The 16,631-nt window shown below is 57.0% G+C and overlaps 1 protein-coding gene across 4 annotated transcripts in view; it reads left to right on the top strand.

The window, feature by feature from the left end:
* PITPNM3 (PITPNM family member 3) overlaps positions 1–16,631 on the top strand; it is a 91,614-nt gene that overhangs the window by 50,600 nt on the left and 24,383 nt on the right. For 3 of the 4 annotated variants that reach the window (XM_036341207.1, XM_036341204.1, XM_036341206.1), the window contains 4 exons: positions 12,379–12,455; positions 12,880–13,115; positions 15,703–15,892; positions 16,416–16,538. In XM_036341207.1, the coding sequence (XP_036197100.1) occupies positions 12,379–12,455; positions 12,880–13,115; positions 15,703–15,892; positions 16,416–16,538 (626 nt within the window). The remainder of the gene's footprint in view (positions 1–12,378; positions 12,456–12,879; positions 13,116–15,702; positions 15,893–16,415; positions 16,539–16,631) is intronic. The other variant, XM_036341205.1, reaches the window with a different exon arrangement.

The raw sequence follows: 16,631 nt of genomic DNA, 5'->3' as shown, positions 1-16,631 counted from the left end.
CCGAGCTAGAAACATGGGGCCCTACTAGCCTTCTCCATCTCTGTCACCTTCCAGAGCGAGGTCAGACCCCTGAGAGTATCCACTATACCTCCCGCAGATCTCTCCGCGTCTCCACCCCTCTCTGTCCCCCCCCCCCCTCCTCTAGCTGAGGCCGCCATCTTCTCTCTCAGGCCGGTCCATCCTCCCTCTGCTGCCTCCCTGCCTCCAGTCTCTCCCACTCCAGTCCTCCCTCCAGAGTGTCAGGGAGACCTTCACAGGAGGCAGATCTGTCCTCGTGGCCCCTGCCACCCTCCTGCGACTCCTCGCCCGCCAAGGATGAGCCTCACCCCTGCTTGACCCACCTGTTCATTATCCCATCAGCTCTCCCCTGCGCGTCCACACCGGCTTCTAGAAGGAGCATGGAGACTCTAGCACAGTTTTTTCACAGGCCAGTTGGGAAGCTTGAGCATCCCATCCTCTCTGTGGAGGGGACCCAACCAGCCCCTGGGCAGCAGAGTGTAGGAAGGACTGGGGTCCCAGAGCGATTCCTTGGGACCCAGCACTGTCGGTCCCTGCTTCCTCTGCCCCACTCACTGCTGCCCGGATCAGAAACTGGGCCTCCCCTCCCTGCTGGTTCCTGCCATCATCTCAGAAGAGGCTGAGGGCGGGGCTGTGGGCTCAGTGGAGCAGTAACTCCTTCCCCTGCCCACCAGGTCCATCTCCAGGGAGGAGCCTGGCTCTCCCAGGAGTCATGTGGCCGCCTCACTCTCCCCCTTCCCATCTCAGCAGCTCTACAGAGTGCAGGGCGCTGTCCTGGCCGGTCTCTGATCTCCATGATGACCTGGGAGCTGGGAAGGGCGATGGTCATTACAAGCATGTCACAAAGGGAAGACAAGGATTCAGGGTACATAAACAACCTTCTGAGGAAGGTGCTCGAACCCGGTCTCCTCACGCCTCCACCTCCAGAGCGTGGTTCCCATGTCTGGTCTGAGCTCCCATTTTCCTGCAATTTCTCCTTTCCACGGTCACCCCCAGGTCTCTGGGGAAGTGCCCCATTGTCCCCTCTGTCACGCAAGTGCCCCCCTCAAGAGCCAGCTTCACTCCACCCCTGAACACATTGGGGTCCAGAATGTGCAGAGGAAAGTATGAATTGGAGGGGCTTCTTCTCTCTCACCCCCACCTGATGAGGGAGATTCCAGGACAGGAGGACTGACTATGGGGCCCTCTGGTGGACCTGACACAGGTGACCCACACTCGTGGTTGTAAATGGCTTGCCCGGGGCCGGTGCCTGGCATCAGAGGCTGGAGTGGCGGCAGCAGGCGGCTGCCCCAGGTGCTGGAGGGTCTGCCCACGGCCAAGCCTGCTCATTAGAGTGGGGTGCCCAGTGGGACTCCAACCTCTCTCTGTCTCCAGAGCAAGACCCCACACTGGTCCCAATTGGGTCTCAATGGTTCCAGACTGACCTTGGTCTTCCTCCCCACCGAGTGCTGCCCTAGCCACCCATGGACCTGGCTTGTCCCAGGCTGTGTCCTGCTCCAGCTCCTGGTCCTGGACTGAGCTCCTTCACCAGATTCACTGTCAGACAAAGGGACGTAGAGAGAAAATGGGGGTGTTCAGCATCATCTACCCCATCGTGCGGTTGTGGTCTGACCTCATGCCCGCAGCCAGGGGTCAGTGACCAGAGCTCTGAATGCTTCTGCACCCCCTCAGTCATGGGGCCCCCTAGCTGCCCACACGGGCGTGGCATACAGAGCCCCTTGCCCACAGCTGGCCTCCCCACTCTGCCTGGTAACTGGTGTCTTTTTCTGGCCTGTGTGGGCAGCTTGCTGAGCACAGCTGCAGACGAGCTATATTTAGCCAGCTTTAATGAGCTCAGGATGGCAGACATCCGCCTTGGGAGCACTTTGCTTGCGTGTGTGTGCGTGCGTATGTCTGTGCTTGGCATGGTCTGCTGTAGTGTGTAGGCACCTGTGTGCCCAGTGTGCCCATGCATTTGTGTGTGTGCACTGCGTGTATGTCAATGTATTGGTGCATTTATTTACACACGGATACGTGTGTGTCTGTGTGAGTCTACCCCTGTGGTGTCGGTGCTCTGCTGGGGACGTGTACAGCTTCTGACACCTACAGGGGTGCAAACTGGAAACACATTATTTGTTCATTTATTCATTTGTTTGAAAATGAGTAGCTTTGTACGCCAGCACCTTGATAGCCTCTGGGAATAAGATAGAGCAAAGAGAGTCCCCTCTCCCCCTCAGGGGCTGTGGCCTTCAGTAGAGGGACCTGCCTCTGGTGACCTGGTGGGGAGGGAGCCTCACTCCCCAGTTCTCCTCTGGGCACCTTCCCCTGGCCACGCCCAGCCTGAAGCCAGAGTCTCTGCCTCAGACCCTGGCTGGGCTGGGAGCTGGAGGGTGGGATGGGGGCAAATGGAGACCATTCTGCACAGCCCACAGACTTACACAGGAAAGAACAAGCTTCCTTCATTTTTCTAGACACCGATTTATAATGTTCACCCTGCATAGCCATCCAACTGCTGGTGAAACTCCCCCTCTGTGATTCCAGGGGCCTCTCAAAGCCCAGGTGTCTCCCCACCCTGGCGGGGGCGGGGGGTGGGGGGAGGCTGTGAGGGTGTGCGCCCGCCCCAGCCTGGCGGTCCCTTCGCCCTGGTCTGCAGCTCCTGGGGCCGAGGGGGGCCAGGCCCCCTGGAGTTGTTGTCCGTCCCCCTGGAGGTGTGAGGGTACCCCATGTTGGGTGGGCACCCCACATTCCTCTCTGTCCTCCTCTCAGCCTGGGAAAGGGTAGGACTTGCAGCCTGAGAGCATCTGTTTCCTCAAAGCCTTTCTTTCTGGGAACAAAGGTACTTTTGGAAACAAAACCCATGGAGCTCAGCCACAAATCTCCCCAGAGGCAGAGCAGCCAGAGCCAGGAGAAAGCAGACATTAACATCTCAGGGAAAAACCACCCTGCTATGTGCGCATTGAGAGAATTCTGATTTTTAATGTGCCTTTTGCGTAGGTAACACACATGGTGTAAAATTCTAAAGGAACAAAAGGTGACGAGTATGCCTCCCTCTCCTGTCCCCCAGCTCACCCAGGCCCTCTTCCAGGAAGCAAAGGTTATGACGAGTTTCGTATAGACCATTCCAGAAATAGCCTCTGCATGCCAGAACATCTCCATAAATATTCATCAATCCATATTTTTATCTATAACCCTCACAGATGGGAGCACCCAGAGCATCCCACTCTGCACCTTGCTTTCCTCAGATAATGCATATGGCGCTGGGATTATGATCTCAACACATTTAGAGGCGGGCTTTGCAACGGTGTGTCCTATTTCAGCATAATTTGTTTCACCAGCCCTCATGTGGCGGGCACAGGGGGCTGCTTTCTGTCTTTTATCTATTTTATAAATAGTTGGGCGATGGTTCCTGTTGTGCATGTGTCATGATGCACATGGACTTGGACCTGGTGGGTCAAGGGCATTGGGCATTCTGAGTGACACCGGCAAATTGCCCTCCACAGAGGTGGGACTGGTTCTCACCTTCTCCAGCCATGAGTGAGGGCTGTTTTCCCACACCCTGGGTAGCACGGGGTTGGCAACTGCTAGTCTGAGAGGTGAGAAAAAGCATTTTGGAGTAATGAGCATTCCTCTAGTTTCAAGTTCTAAGGTCGAGTGCACCTTGTTGTAGGTGCAAGGGCCATTCCCAGTCCTTTTTTCTGGAACCCACATTCATTTGGAGGGGATTGCCAGGGTGAGACGGAATGGAGCAGAGCCAGGGGGGAGCCTGACAGGGTCCTTCTTTCCAGGGATCACTCTGCTGGGCAGGCTGTGGCGTGGGAGGCATTTGAAAGAGTGATGAGAACACCCCTTTCTTATACCTCATCTTTGTGCGACATCGCTGCAGGAGATGAAGGAGTCCTGGCCTAGTGACCTGGTTCAAAGCCCTATCCCTTCACATGCATATAGAGATAATCCACTTACCCTCTCTGAGCCTCAGTGTTCTCATCTGTAAAATGGGGAGAGCACCCTGACTGCTCAGGATGAATGGGAAGATTGCCTGAGACCCTGGATGACGATGAGAAACTCGGGACAGATCTTAAGAGGACTGCGTTTATTTCAGGAGGGTCACCAGGAAAGGGGGCGCCATGCCCTCCTAGTGTCACGTTGTAGCAGGCTAAGGGGGTTCTCCTGTGATTGAATATCTGGAAGCTTCACTGGGCCTGATTTGAGATGGTGGCTTCAGATGGTGACATTCCTGATCTGGGCTGGGTTCCAAGAGGAGTTGCTCCCTGGAGCTATCCCCAGGCTCACGTGGGGTGGCCAACAGGTTTTTAAGAGGCAGGATCTGGACTCAAGCCCTGGGAAGGGTCAGGCCATGGTCAGGGCTAGTGTCTCTGTGGGGGGCTAGTTGGCCCTCCGGGGTTTTGGCCTCATTAGCCCGGTGAAGCCAGGCTGACCCGATTGGATTCTGACACCGAAAGGGTTACGGAGTCCGAGGAGGGGCCTCAGCCTCGAGGTCCCCAAGTCTGGTTGGAAATTCCTGCCCTGGCGTCCCTGCTAAGTGGTCACTTACATAACTTGCTTGTATAACCTGGTGAAGGAGAACTCCCTGCCTTCTTCAGGCCGGCATGGGTCATTCCTGAACTGTTGTAAACATTCCTAGGTTGTGTTGAAACGTGGAACTCTCCAGAAACCACCACACCCCCTTTCATCCTGGCTCTGCCCTCTGCTCCTGGGACCCAGGCAAGGCTCTACAGGGATTTAGGGGCAGCCCCCAGGTCTCCTAGAGCCTGCGCTCCTCCAGGCTGGGCCTCCCTCCACCCTCTCCTGCCCAGTTACTGGTCTGCAGAGATGCTCTCAAAGTGGCCCTAGGTGCAGGGCACAGCAGGGATGTCCCTCCTCATTGTGCAAGGAACAATGCATTTTGTTCCAGTGCATGCAACCTCAGAGATACCCCTGGAGGTCCTATTATCCTGGCTCAGGCTGTTTGCAACCTTTGGTCCTGTGGCCAGGCGTGATCACATGATCTAGGTATTTGTCATGTGACTGGACCCTGATCATGTGACCCTAGGCACTTGCTAGATCCTTGAAGTCACTGCTGTATCTGATTCATCTTGGTATTTTCAGCCCTGACACAAATTTGGGCAATAATCAATAGTAGAAACCAGCAAGTGATGTCAAGTTTTTTTTTAAGAGAGAGAGGAAGAGCGAGGGAAGGAGAGAGAGAGAGAGAGAGAAACATCCATGTGAGAGCCCAACATTGATTGGCTGCCTCCTGCACACCCCCTACTGAGGATCCAGCCCACAACCCAGGCATGTGCCCTGACCAGGAATCAAGCCTGAAACCTTTCGTGGCTAACCAACTGAGCCCACACCAGCCAGGGCTCGAGTTTTTGTGTTTTTTTAAAAACATTTTTTATTGATTTCAGAGAGGAAAGGAGAGGGGCAAGAGCAATAGAAACATCAATGATGAGAGAGAATCATTGATTGGCTGCCTCCTGCACGCCCCCTACTGGGGATCAAGCCCACAACCCAGGCATGTGCCCTTGACTGGAATTGAACCCGGGACCCTTCAGTCTGCAGACTGACGCTCTATCCACTGAGCAACACTAGCCAGGACTCGAGTTGTTTTTTAACCCAGACACAGGATCGTAATTCACTCAGTGTGCTTCATGTTCATTCGTTCCTTGCACAAGTATTTCTTTTCCTTTTTATATTTCCTCATTAGCCTGTCAGCTCTGAGAGGGCAGGACAACATTTTATTTTGTTTGTAGTGTTTACATTTAGTAAAGGAGGGGCTGTGGCTTGTTTAAAAATGTTCTTATCATCAATGAGACACATGCTTGTATTGTCTATTCAATAGAAATGTTCAGGAATAGTTTTAAACTAAAAAAAATATGGACTCACTGGAGAAAAACGGGAAAATAGAGAGAAGCAGGAAGTTAAAAAATATCACCCATTGTCCTATCATTTAGAGAAAACCATTTATGAACATTTGGCGTGTTTCCCCCGAAAACACAGCCCCGTCCACCCACCTCTCCACCTAGTTTGCTGTTTTTTCACAGGGTGGGGTGCCAGGGCCTGTGGAGAAGGGTGGCCTGGAGTTTGGCTGGTGAACAGGTGATGGCTTTTTAGTTGTGTTCGGTGGAGCCCCAGGGGCCGCTGGAGGGCAGGGGGAGTGGAGCAGGAAAGTGAGGCTCTGGGCCCCCCAACTGCTTCCGCCAGAGCCGGTCCACTTTCATCTGTTTTGCAGACTGGGCTCCTAAAGAAAATTTCCTGGGATAAAAGATTCCCCAGCTTTTAAAGGTTTAATAATCATCGGAGGAGGGTCCCTTCTTTCCCCTGCTTCGTGCTGTGCCATTCACATCAGGCAGAGCCGGGAGGCCTGGCGTCGAGGCTTCCTGCACGGGCTCCATTCATTAACCCACGCCCCGAGCTGTCCTGAGAGCTGCGCGCTCCCTTCCCTGTTTGTCATTCTGCCCCTGTCCCCCCTCTCCAGATGCCCCAAGCCCTAGGTGTTCCCTTAAGTTCCAGGCCAGGGACCCTCCTCAGCCAGCAATGAAGGAGGGTTGACAAGGAACGGTGCAGGCGAGCCTATCAGAGCTTGCTCCTTCCTTTGCTAAGGGCTCCCCAAACACGTGCTCGTTAATTTGTCTGGGAATCGACACCAAGCTCCCTAGTTGGAATCAATCGCTTTGAAATCCAGGTGACCTTTTCCACCTGCAGGTCCCTGGCTCCCCTTCCTTTCTCCACAGTCCCTCAGAGCCACTCGCCAATCGCACCTGCTGGTGCTGTCGGGGTCCTCGGGGTGATTCTGCCGGGCACGGAGGCTTGAGCTCACGCGGGGCACCGTGTCCTCACGCTTGGGCTCAGAATCCCTGACTGCCTGGCTCGGAACCCCTCGTTCTGCCGTGGTGTGGGGAGGGCGTCCGAGGTCAGCCTCTGACTAGGGCAGTGATGGCGAACCTATGACACGCGTGTCAGAGGTGACACGTGAACTCATTTTTTTGGCTGATTTTTCTTTGTTAAATGGCATTTAAATATATAAAATACATATCAAAAATATGCATCTTTGTTTTACTATGGTTGCAAATATCAAAAAATTCCTATAGGTGACACGGCACCAGAGTTAAGTTAGGGTTTTTCAAAATGTTGACACGCCGAGCTCAAAAGGTTCGCCATCACTGGGCTAGGGCATTCACTTCCCTCCACGTGACTCTTCCCATGGCCTGTCTCCTGCCTCCTCCAGTGTGTGTGTCCCTCTCCGTGTGGTTTCCCTGGGGGCTCTGAGCCCCCCTCGTGCTGCGGCACCAGGCTCTGCACCGCCCAGGTCTTCCCAGGCATGTCTCCTGCACCCACACCGAGCAGGAGAGCAAAGCCATTGGGTTCGAACACAAGATGGCTTATGCTAGGCCTGTGCTTCCACGCGCCCACAGGGGCTTAGATGCTTTGTCCATGCACCTCAGGACGTACCCCATGGTCCCAAGCTGGGCCCAGCTCCGCTCCGTTGACCCCAGGGGTGAGTAATGGAGACGGGGCCACTGCAGGGGCCGGGAGAATGGAGGGTGAATGGAGTGTCTGTTTAGCTAGGGGGCACCCACCCCTCCTGGGTCCCAGCTGCAGGTGGCAGGAGAGAATGGAGACGATGGGGCTGGGCCAACCGGGCGTCTGTGCTTCGGGTGCTGAGTGCGTGGGTGAAGACCGTGGCTGTTGTCCCAGGAGCAGTATGGCACATGGGTAGTTAGAAGGGATGATCACCATTTGTGCCTTTCCAAGGTGGTGATTAAGCAAACACAGCCTCTATTCCTTAGCTGGCAGGGGGAGCCATGGTGAGCTGGGTGGGCCGCCAGTCCCAGCACCGGGACTGGCAGGGGTGCTGGAAGCAAGCGCAAGCACGGTGGTAGCTGGCCCATCTCAAAGCTTGTCACAAAATGTTGTCACAAAACAGCTGTCTCCCCTGCCCCCCCCGCCCGGCCCCACAGCCCATATCAGAGCACACAGGGACCAGCCTGAATAGGAATAAGCAGACAGACATGAACAGGACATGGCCCACTGCCGGCATGTGGCTCCCACCGCCCAGGACCCGGCCAGCAGATCTGGTCACCAGAGGCTCTGGGGCAGCCTCTAGATGCGGTGCCACAAGCCCGGGCCGGGCTGCTCTAGAATTCCTAGAGGCTCCCAGTGCGGTGTCCCTCAGGGCTTTTAAGAAATGTCTTCCCAGTGGACGATGTTGCCCTGAACCAATTTCTCCTGGGGCTCGACAGCCCAGAGCTGCCTCACAGGCGGTGCGCGCCCTGGATCCTCACTTGTAATGAGTTTTCACAGAAATGCCACACTGAGCCCTGACAGCTGCTACACCCCGTCTCGGGGCCCGCGGTCTGAGGGGGAATAGACGGGTGACCTCGGAGCAACAAGCCTGGCCCGCTCCCCATGCCCGGGGCAGCCATGTCTGCTGCCGTAGATCTGAGAAGGCTTTCCAGAGGCGGTGGCGGCTGAGCAGGGTTCTGAGGACAGGTGAGAATTTGCAGTCTGCAAAGGGAGGCAGGGCTCACCAGGCGGAGGGCTCGGGGCAGGCAAGGGAAAGAGTGATGTCTTGTGGGTGAGTCGAAGCCGCTGGCCGCCGTCACTGTGGTGGGATGTCTGGTTCTTGGAAGAGCAGAGAGAGCCTTTGTGGGTGAGGAACAGGCAGGGGGCCCCCAGGCGGCCTTTCTGCTTGTCTGCAGAGGCGGGGAAGCACCTTTCAGTGGGGCGACTCTGGTCCTGGTAGTCGACTCTCTAGGGGTCAGAGCCGAGACCTGATGGGCTGGGACAACCTGCCGGCCTCCCATCCCCACCGAGCCAGGAGCTGCCTCAGCAGAGTTTGCAGCCAGGATACAGCACTTGTCCCCTGATTTGATGCCCAGAACATCGCGTGGGCCCCCGGGGAGCTGGGCCTCACAGCAATGAGCCAGGCAGATCGAGGATGTGGGTGCTCCCCCGTCTGTGTAATCAGTGAGGGTGCAGGATGCAGCCCCCACCTAATGGGGGGGCATGGTGCCCGCGAATGGCAGGACCCTCATGTCTTCCCTGCGACTTATTTATAGCCTTGCTGTGGCAATTTGTGGCAATCACAGTATTTATCCTGTAATCACACTGCACGCAGGCTCCCCAGTGCAAGTAGGCACCCAGCCCAGCGAGGCCCGGGGCCTGCCAGGGCTCAGGGAGGACTTGGGGACAGGCAGGAGAGTGTGGGGGCGGCAATGTCCCCATCAGCCTCTGGCCCCATCTTTTTCATTTATTTTTTAAATATGCTTTTATTGCTTTTAGAGAGGGAGGAAGGGAGAGCGGGAAGAGAAAAATATTGATGAGAGACACATGGATTGGCTGCCTCCTACACACCCCCTACTAGGGATTGAGCCCAAAACCTGGGCAGGTGCCCTGACCTGGAATTGAGCCAGCAACCTCTCAGTGAATGAGACAACGTTCAACCAACGGAGCCATACCAGCCCGGGTTGGCCCTATCTTATCAGCTGTAGTCCTAAGCCCCCCAATGCACCCTGGATGATAATAGTAATAATGATGATAATAATAATAATCACTTACATAGCATTTACTATGTTCCAGTTCCCATTCTAAGCCTTTTCTGTACATGAACTCGTTTATCCTCATCACCATTCTAGGAGATCACTGCCATGATTATCCACATTTTCCAGATGAGAAAACTGAGGTGCAGATAACACAGCTGGTAAGAGCCAAGATTTGAACTCAGGTGTTCTGGCTCCAAAGTCCATGGTTTCCAAAGGGTCCTTCCCAGGCCCAGGTCAGGGCCCTCCCCGGCTCCACACCCACGAACTCAGCCCTGCCGGCTCCTGGCTTCTCCCGGTTCACCTGCCCTTCAGCGGCACACGAGGCTGCACACACAAAGCCACACCCGGCTTCCCTCCTGGCCTCTTTCTCTTGCTGGTGAACTGGTCCCCCAGGGCAAACTGGGCTCCCTCTCTGGGGTGTCACTTATGGGTTTGTGCTCCGATTTCTTCTGCAGAATGAGGATTTTCTTGTCCACCTCCCCCAGAAGCCCTGGATGTCAGATGGAGGAGGGAACACTTTTGTCAAGCATTGTCCTCTGTTGAGTGTGGGGCACTCTTAGCTGGGTTCATGTGCCAGCTCGCTCAGTCTTCTCAGTTGTGTGGCCAGGGGTGAATGACTTAGGTTGCTTGAGCCTCAGTTTTCTCATCTGTAAAATGGGGTAATAACAGGACCAAAACCCAGAGGTTACTGGTGGGGATGAACGAGATGAGCCCTGTACAGCACACAGTGCCTGGGACATCCGTCCTCAGTAAAACAGAACCATCTACTGCTGTCGTTTATTTTGATGCTGTCCTGAGGGCAGGGCCCAGGTGTCCTCTGGCCAGGTCCAGGGCAAGGTATAGGATGTTAGAAATAAGGCAGGAGAGTCAGAGCCCCTGGAAGGAGCATTAGGAAGAGCTGGACAGAGCCAGGCCTCAGAACAAGTTTTTCCTCTTCCTCCTCCAAGCCAGAGCCCTCCATCATTTACAAAATGATTTCCTGTCTGTGTGGGCAGCAGCTCTGAGCTCATAAAGCAGTTACCCTTAGACCAGGGTTGTGTCTGTGAGGACAGACGATTTCAAAAATGCACTTCCCTGCTGAGCAAAGCTTCTCGTTTGGAATTCCTGGCAGATGCACCCTCCCCCGGGGCCAGTAGTGGCTGAGGAGATGATGACACAGACACACGTCAGCCGTTGGCCGGGGCTCCCACCCACACCAGCCCACCTGTCAGGGTTGCCTGCAAAGCCCCTGGGACAGCCGTGGGCAAACTACGGCCCGCGGGCCGCGTTTGAAATGAATAAAACTATTGAAAAAAAAGACCGTACCCTTTTATGTAATGATGTTTACTTTGAATTTATATTAGTTCACACAAACACTCCATCCATGCTTTTGTTCCGGCCCTCCGGTCCAGTTGAAGAACCCATTGTGGCCCTCGAGTCAAAAAGTTTGCCCACCCCTGTCCTGGGAAGTACCCTCCCCAATGTGCTTCCTGGGAGGGTGCAGCAGGCTCTTGGCGGGGGTGGGGGGAAAGTGAGAAGAAGGAAAGGGCCACCCTTGCCTTGAACCGGCTGCTTTAAGAGATGAGCTCCCTGTCATTGAAGGCAACCAAGTGGTTCACAGTCTAGCTGCGAGGCTCAGCCACACAGAGAAAGTAGTACCCGTCTCAAGGGGAGAGGGGCCAGCTGGACGGAAGGAAGGACTCCTCACTTTCTCGTGGTGGCTGCATCATCGTAGGCAGCGAGGGGGCTGCTGGAGGTCTTGGAGGTCTCTCTGCACCTGAGAGGCCAGAGCAGTGATATTCAGGCATTAGATCAGGGGTCAGCAAGCTTTCCTTTAAAGGGCCAGACAGTAAATATTTTAGGCTTTGTGGGCTGTAAAGTCTCTGTGGCACATAAGCAGCCACAGATAATGCGCAGATGAATGGGCATGGCTCTGTTCCAATAAAACTTTATTTATAAACACCGGCAATGGGCCAGATTTGGCCCAGGAGTGTAGTGTCTGTGTTGGAGGAAAGAGAGAGCAGGGAGGGTTGGCTGCCAAGAAGCACTTCCTGAAGGTGGGGGCGTTGAGCCCAGGCAACTGAGGGGAGCAAGGAGAACATTTCTGGCAGTGCTGGCTTCCCCCACAGCTGGAGGGGAAGAGTGGCCATGAGTGTGGCCCCCAATGCTGGCCTTGCCTCTGAGGAGTCATCTTCCCATAATTCAAGGCCTCTGACAGCTTCAAACATAATTAGTTTTTTAAAATCCAGCAACTGTGGTCTGTTAAAAAAATTATATATATATATATATATATATATATATATATATATATATATATATATAATTTTTTTATCTTTTATTTTTTTTAAGTTGATTTCAGAGAGGAAGGGAGAGAGAGAGAGAAATATCAATGATGAGAGCGAATCCTTGATCGGCTGCCTCCTGCGTGCCCCACGCTGGGAATGGAGCTCACAACCTGGGCATGTGCCCCGACTGGGAATTGAACCATGACCTCCTGGTTCAACCACTGAGCCACGCTGGCCGGGCTGTGGTTGTTTTCAGAAGGATGCTCGGCGCATGTTTCTGTCTAATACAGGAAGTGGAAGCCATCGGACGCCCCTTACACTGTTGCTGTTGCTGTTAGTGAAGGAAAGAGCAGGGTCGTTCCTTTCTAGGGTGGCCCTGCTGGCCCTGGGACGGCACCGTGACGCGGCCTCATCCTGCTGGGCTTCCGCTTTATAGGAGGAGAAAGGTTTCACGTTGTGTTTGGTTCGGAGGCCGGGGCTGAGCAGGGTGACGCCCTAGCTCCGACGCTATCGCTCCACGGCCTGTGGGCCCACGCCTCCTGCCAGCTGAGCTCTGCTCTGCTCCCCCTCAGGAGAGCTGTACCGGGTCTCCTTGAGAAGACAGAAGTTCCCGGCCCAAGGAAGCATTGAGATCCACGAAGACAGTGAGGTAGGCGGGTTTCTGAGGCTGTCAGGGCCCACCTCTGTGCTCAGGATGTAAGGCAGAGCCCTGGTGGACAGGCTGCCTAGTTTCCAGCCAGCTCACCTGGCTTGCTGTGCGACCCTGGGCAGCATCCCCTCCTGCTCTGGGCTTGTGGCTCTCATATGAACAAGAAGGGCCTCCTGGGATCCTTCCGACCCAGACATTGAGGGGCTTGCCCTCCTGGCAGCCTGTGCCCCTCATCATATGGGGGCAGGAGAAGTCCCTGACTTGGAGCTGAGACAGGCTGGGCACAGTGCCTGCTTCTCTGGCTGCAGCCCCCCCCCCCCCCCGTGTGTGTGTGTGTGTGTGTGTGTGTGTGATTCATTGTGTTACCCCTCCCCCACCCTGTCTCCCTGCTGCCTGTCTCTGTCCCCACCGATGTCCCTTCCAGGAAGTCTTCTCCCAGCGCTCCTGCAAGACGCAAGTGCTCCTGCTGGTGCTGCACGGGGGGAACGTCCTGGACACGGGCTCGGGGGACCCCTCCTGCAAGGCAGCCGACATCCACACGTTCAGCTCCGTGCTGGAGAAGGTCACACGCGCCCACTTCCCTGCGGCCCTGGGCCACATCCTCATCAAGTTTGTCCCCTGTCCTGCCATCTGCTCCGAGGCCTTCTCGCTGGTCTCCAAGTGAGTCCCTTTCTGCTTGTTGGGACTGGCTGGGTGGGGGGGGGGGTGTGTGGATTAAGTGGGGGGACGGCCCCCCCCCGCCATGTGGGGACTGGTGGGCAGGGGATACCTGCCCAGGCCTCTCTGGGATGTCAGGTCCTGACTGACTGTGGGAAATGGTCAGCAGAGTCCCAAGCAATGAGCACTGTGCACTGAGTCCTCCTCTGCCCGGGACCAGGCGGTGCTGGCATCTCAGGTCCACTTCCTGTGCTCACAGCCCTGGGTCTCCTTGGCCCAGGTGAGGAAGTTGAGGCACTGAGAGGTTAAGCAATGCAGCTCCCCCCAGCGTCACCCAGCGAATGGAGCCAGGAGTCCAACCCAGGCAGCCTCACTCCCAGGCCACGCAATTAGAGCCAGTAGGGATGTGAGCTCTAACGGAGGTGGCACAGGGCACTGAGGACCCTCAGGAAGAGGGCCAGGGCGGCTGCCCGGAGCAGGTGACTGGTGTGTGCTGTGGGCTCTTCGGTCAGCCTGGATTTGAGTTCCAGCTGTGTGACCCGGGGGGAGGCATTTAGGCTCTCCCTGTCTGCTTCCTCGTCTATAACATGGGGGTTCTCTGGAGAAAATCCACCGCCCGAGCCTTTCTGAGGCCTCTGTGTGCTGGCCTGTGCGAAGCACCAAGTGCAGCAGCGTGGGGCACGTAGAAAGCACGCGGGGGGGTGTGCGTGACTCGCATCGTGGTCCTCACAGGGAGAAAGCGCTCTCCCCATTGGTGGGCAGGCGGCTGGGAGGGCAGTGTCTCCGACCGCCATCAGAGAACCCGGATGGCAGGGATAAGGCAGCACGCTTACCAGGCCTGGGGTCCTCATCCATACCTGCCCCAGTCCCTGTGGGGGATTAAGAGGGAGACCAGGGGCCCACCAGGACCCGGGCGCCTGTGGGAGGTTCTGCCCACCGCCCCAGGCCCGGAGGGCTCTGCTTCCCAGGTCCCTGCCCGGTAGGAGCACAGCTAACGCGGGCACAGAAGGCCTGCCGCCCGCAGAGCACAGGTCTGATAGAGCGTGCGGCCAGCTGGGGACCGGCAGCCGAGAGCTTCGTGCAGTTAGGGATGAAAGGGAGGCCGGGCACCTCTCTCCTGCCCTCACTCCCTTTCATGTGGACTCTGCCAGAACCCGAGGCTTCTCAGGAGGAGCCCTTAGCCACGTGGGGCTCGGGGAGGGTGGGCAGGGCGTCCCAGCCCCTCCCTCAGGCGTGGCCAGACAGGGCTCAGCAGTGCTGGGAGGAGGAGGCCTTGCCCAGCGTCCTGCGGGTGGGGAGCACCTGTGCGGGGTGTGCAGGCCTCACTCCTCTGGTCTCTGAGAGAAAGGGAAGTTGGCACGTGCAGGGGTGGGGTGGGGCGGGAGGCAGAGACCTGTCTGATTGAGCTGTGCTCCAGGACACGGCAGGGGGCAGGGCCGATCTCAATCAGAGTGGGAAGTAAGGAAGGAGATGAGGTCCGTAGTTCCCCAGCAGGCGGCGGGCCTCACCCCTAGGGAGGGCCCTGGAATCTGCTTCTTCGACAGATTAATCGGCCGCGTCTGCTCTGCTGCAGGATTGGGGAGCTGGGTTGCCGTGGCTCCGTTCCCTTCACACTCCAGCAGCCCGAGTTAATTGGGCTCATTCATAATCAGTCTCAGGATTCCCCCAAACCCGGCGCCCCCAGGACATCTGACCCCCAGAGCTGGGTGACCCAGCCCAGGCCTGATGGCCAGGAAGATGGATGGCCTGGCCACTGGAGGGGACAGTGAGGGGGCGGCAGGAGGGAGCGTCCTTCTCCCCCAGGCAGCGCCTTGCCAGCCCATCCATCAGCCCTAATCACTGCTGGGAGAGAGCTCATTCTCGCTAATTAAAATCTCTCCGGCTGCAGTCGAGGCCCGTTTCCTCTCATTTGTGTTCTTTGGAGATGAGGGATGGTTGTTAGGCTGGACTTGCACACCCTGGGGTCTCTGTCACCTGCCTGGGGTCCCTGAGCCCTGTCACCTGTCCCCGGTGTCAACCTCAGGCAGTCTGAGCTTAGGTGATGAGGGAAGGGCAGGGGCTGGGTCGCCGTTGGGCAATTCCTCCCCGTGTGGCCCCTGCTGGCCAGCTGGGTCCATTGGCCCAGGGGACAGAGGCAGGACAGGTGGGTGGGGCTGGGGAATGGGTAGGCAGCTGGACCATGGACACACTATTGAGCATACAGCTAGGTGCCCCCCCGCCCCCAAGCTGCGACATGCCTGGCAACCCTCTCTCTTCCTTTCGACTTCCCCGAAAGCCTTCCATGAGACCTAGTTCAAACCCCACCTCCTCTAGGAAGTCTGCCAGGATGACAATCCCCACCCAGATCCGCACCAGTGGCTTCTTTCATGATTGGGGGTTCTTTGGTGCCATGCAGAATAGGGCAGGAGAGAGCTGCTGTCACAGGAGACACCAGGGCCCACATCACGGGCTGCTACGGGGTGGGCGCAGGGGAGCCTGGAGTGGAGGGCCCAGTTCCCGGTCAGCACGTGCTCTCTTCTGCCCAGTCCCCAGCCCCTAACCCGCCCCCTGCCTGATGCCGGCTGGGCTCACCTTGGCCCCCTGTCTGCAGCCTCAATCCCTACAGCCACGATGAGGGCTGTCTCAGCAACAGCCAGGACCACGTCCCTCTGGCCGTGCTGCCCCTGTTGGCCATCTCCTCCCCACAGTACCAGGATGCGGTTGCCACCGTCATCGAGCAAGCCAACCAGGTCTACGCAGAGTTCCTCAAGTCCCCGGACGGCATCGGCTTCAGTGGGCAGGTAGGACAGCTGCGCCCACCTCCCTGCCTTGGCCCCACCTGGAAAGAGGCTTGAATCTGCCCCAAGGATCTAGACCAGGCTGTTCAGGAGCCATGGTGTCTGAGATCCAAGAAGGTTTTTAAGATCGTTGGGTTTGACCCCATTTTACAGATAGGAAGAGTGAGGCCAACTTCTGAGTTCTGACTGTGAGCCCATGCTGAGCCCTGGCCTCAGCCTGACCTTGGCCCCAGTCTGACCTCTCACCCCAGCCTGATCCTGTCCTCCCCTGACCCTGGCCCCAGTCTGACCTCTCACCCCAGCCTGATCCTGTCCTCCCCTGACCCCAGCTGGCCCCAGTCTGACCCCGCACCCTAGCCTGGTCCTGTCCTCAGCTGACCCTGGCCCCAGAATGAGCACCCCTCCCCCTATTGCAGCTCTCAGGCCTCCCTGGGACAGGCTCCTTGTTATCCAGGTGCTCTGGGTGGGTGTGGGGGTGAGGGGTCAGCAGTGGCCAGGCCTGTAGTCCCAGCTGTGCCTTCTGCAGGTGTGTCTCATCGGGGACTGTGTGGGGGGCCTCCTGGCCTTTGATGCCATCTGCTACAGTGCGGGGCCCTCGGGCGACAGCCCTGGCAGCAGCAGCCGGAAGGGGAGCGTCAGCAGCACGCAGGTGCGGGCCAGGGGGTGGGCATGGAGGAGGGGTCTGTCCTGGGGAGCAGGGGCCTCTCTGAGGGCAGGACTGTTAACCCTTAACACATGCACC

This window comes from Myotis myotis, unplaced genomic scaffold, assembly GCF_014108235.1.
Source record: "Myotis myotis isolate mMyoMyo1 unplaced genomic scaffold, mMyoMyo1.p scaffold_m19_p_17, whole genome shotgun sequence".
Classification (NCBI taxonomy): domain Eukaryota; kingdom Metazoa; phylum Chordata; class Mammalia; order Chiroptera; family Vespertilionidae; genus Myotis; species Myotis myotis.
Note: the sequence above shows the minus strand (reverse complement) of the source record. Positions and strands in the feature narration are given on the sequence as shown.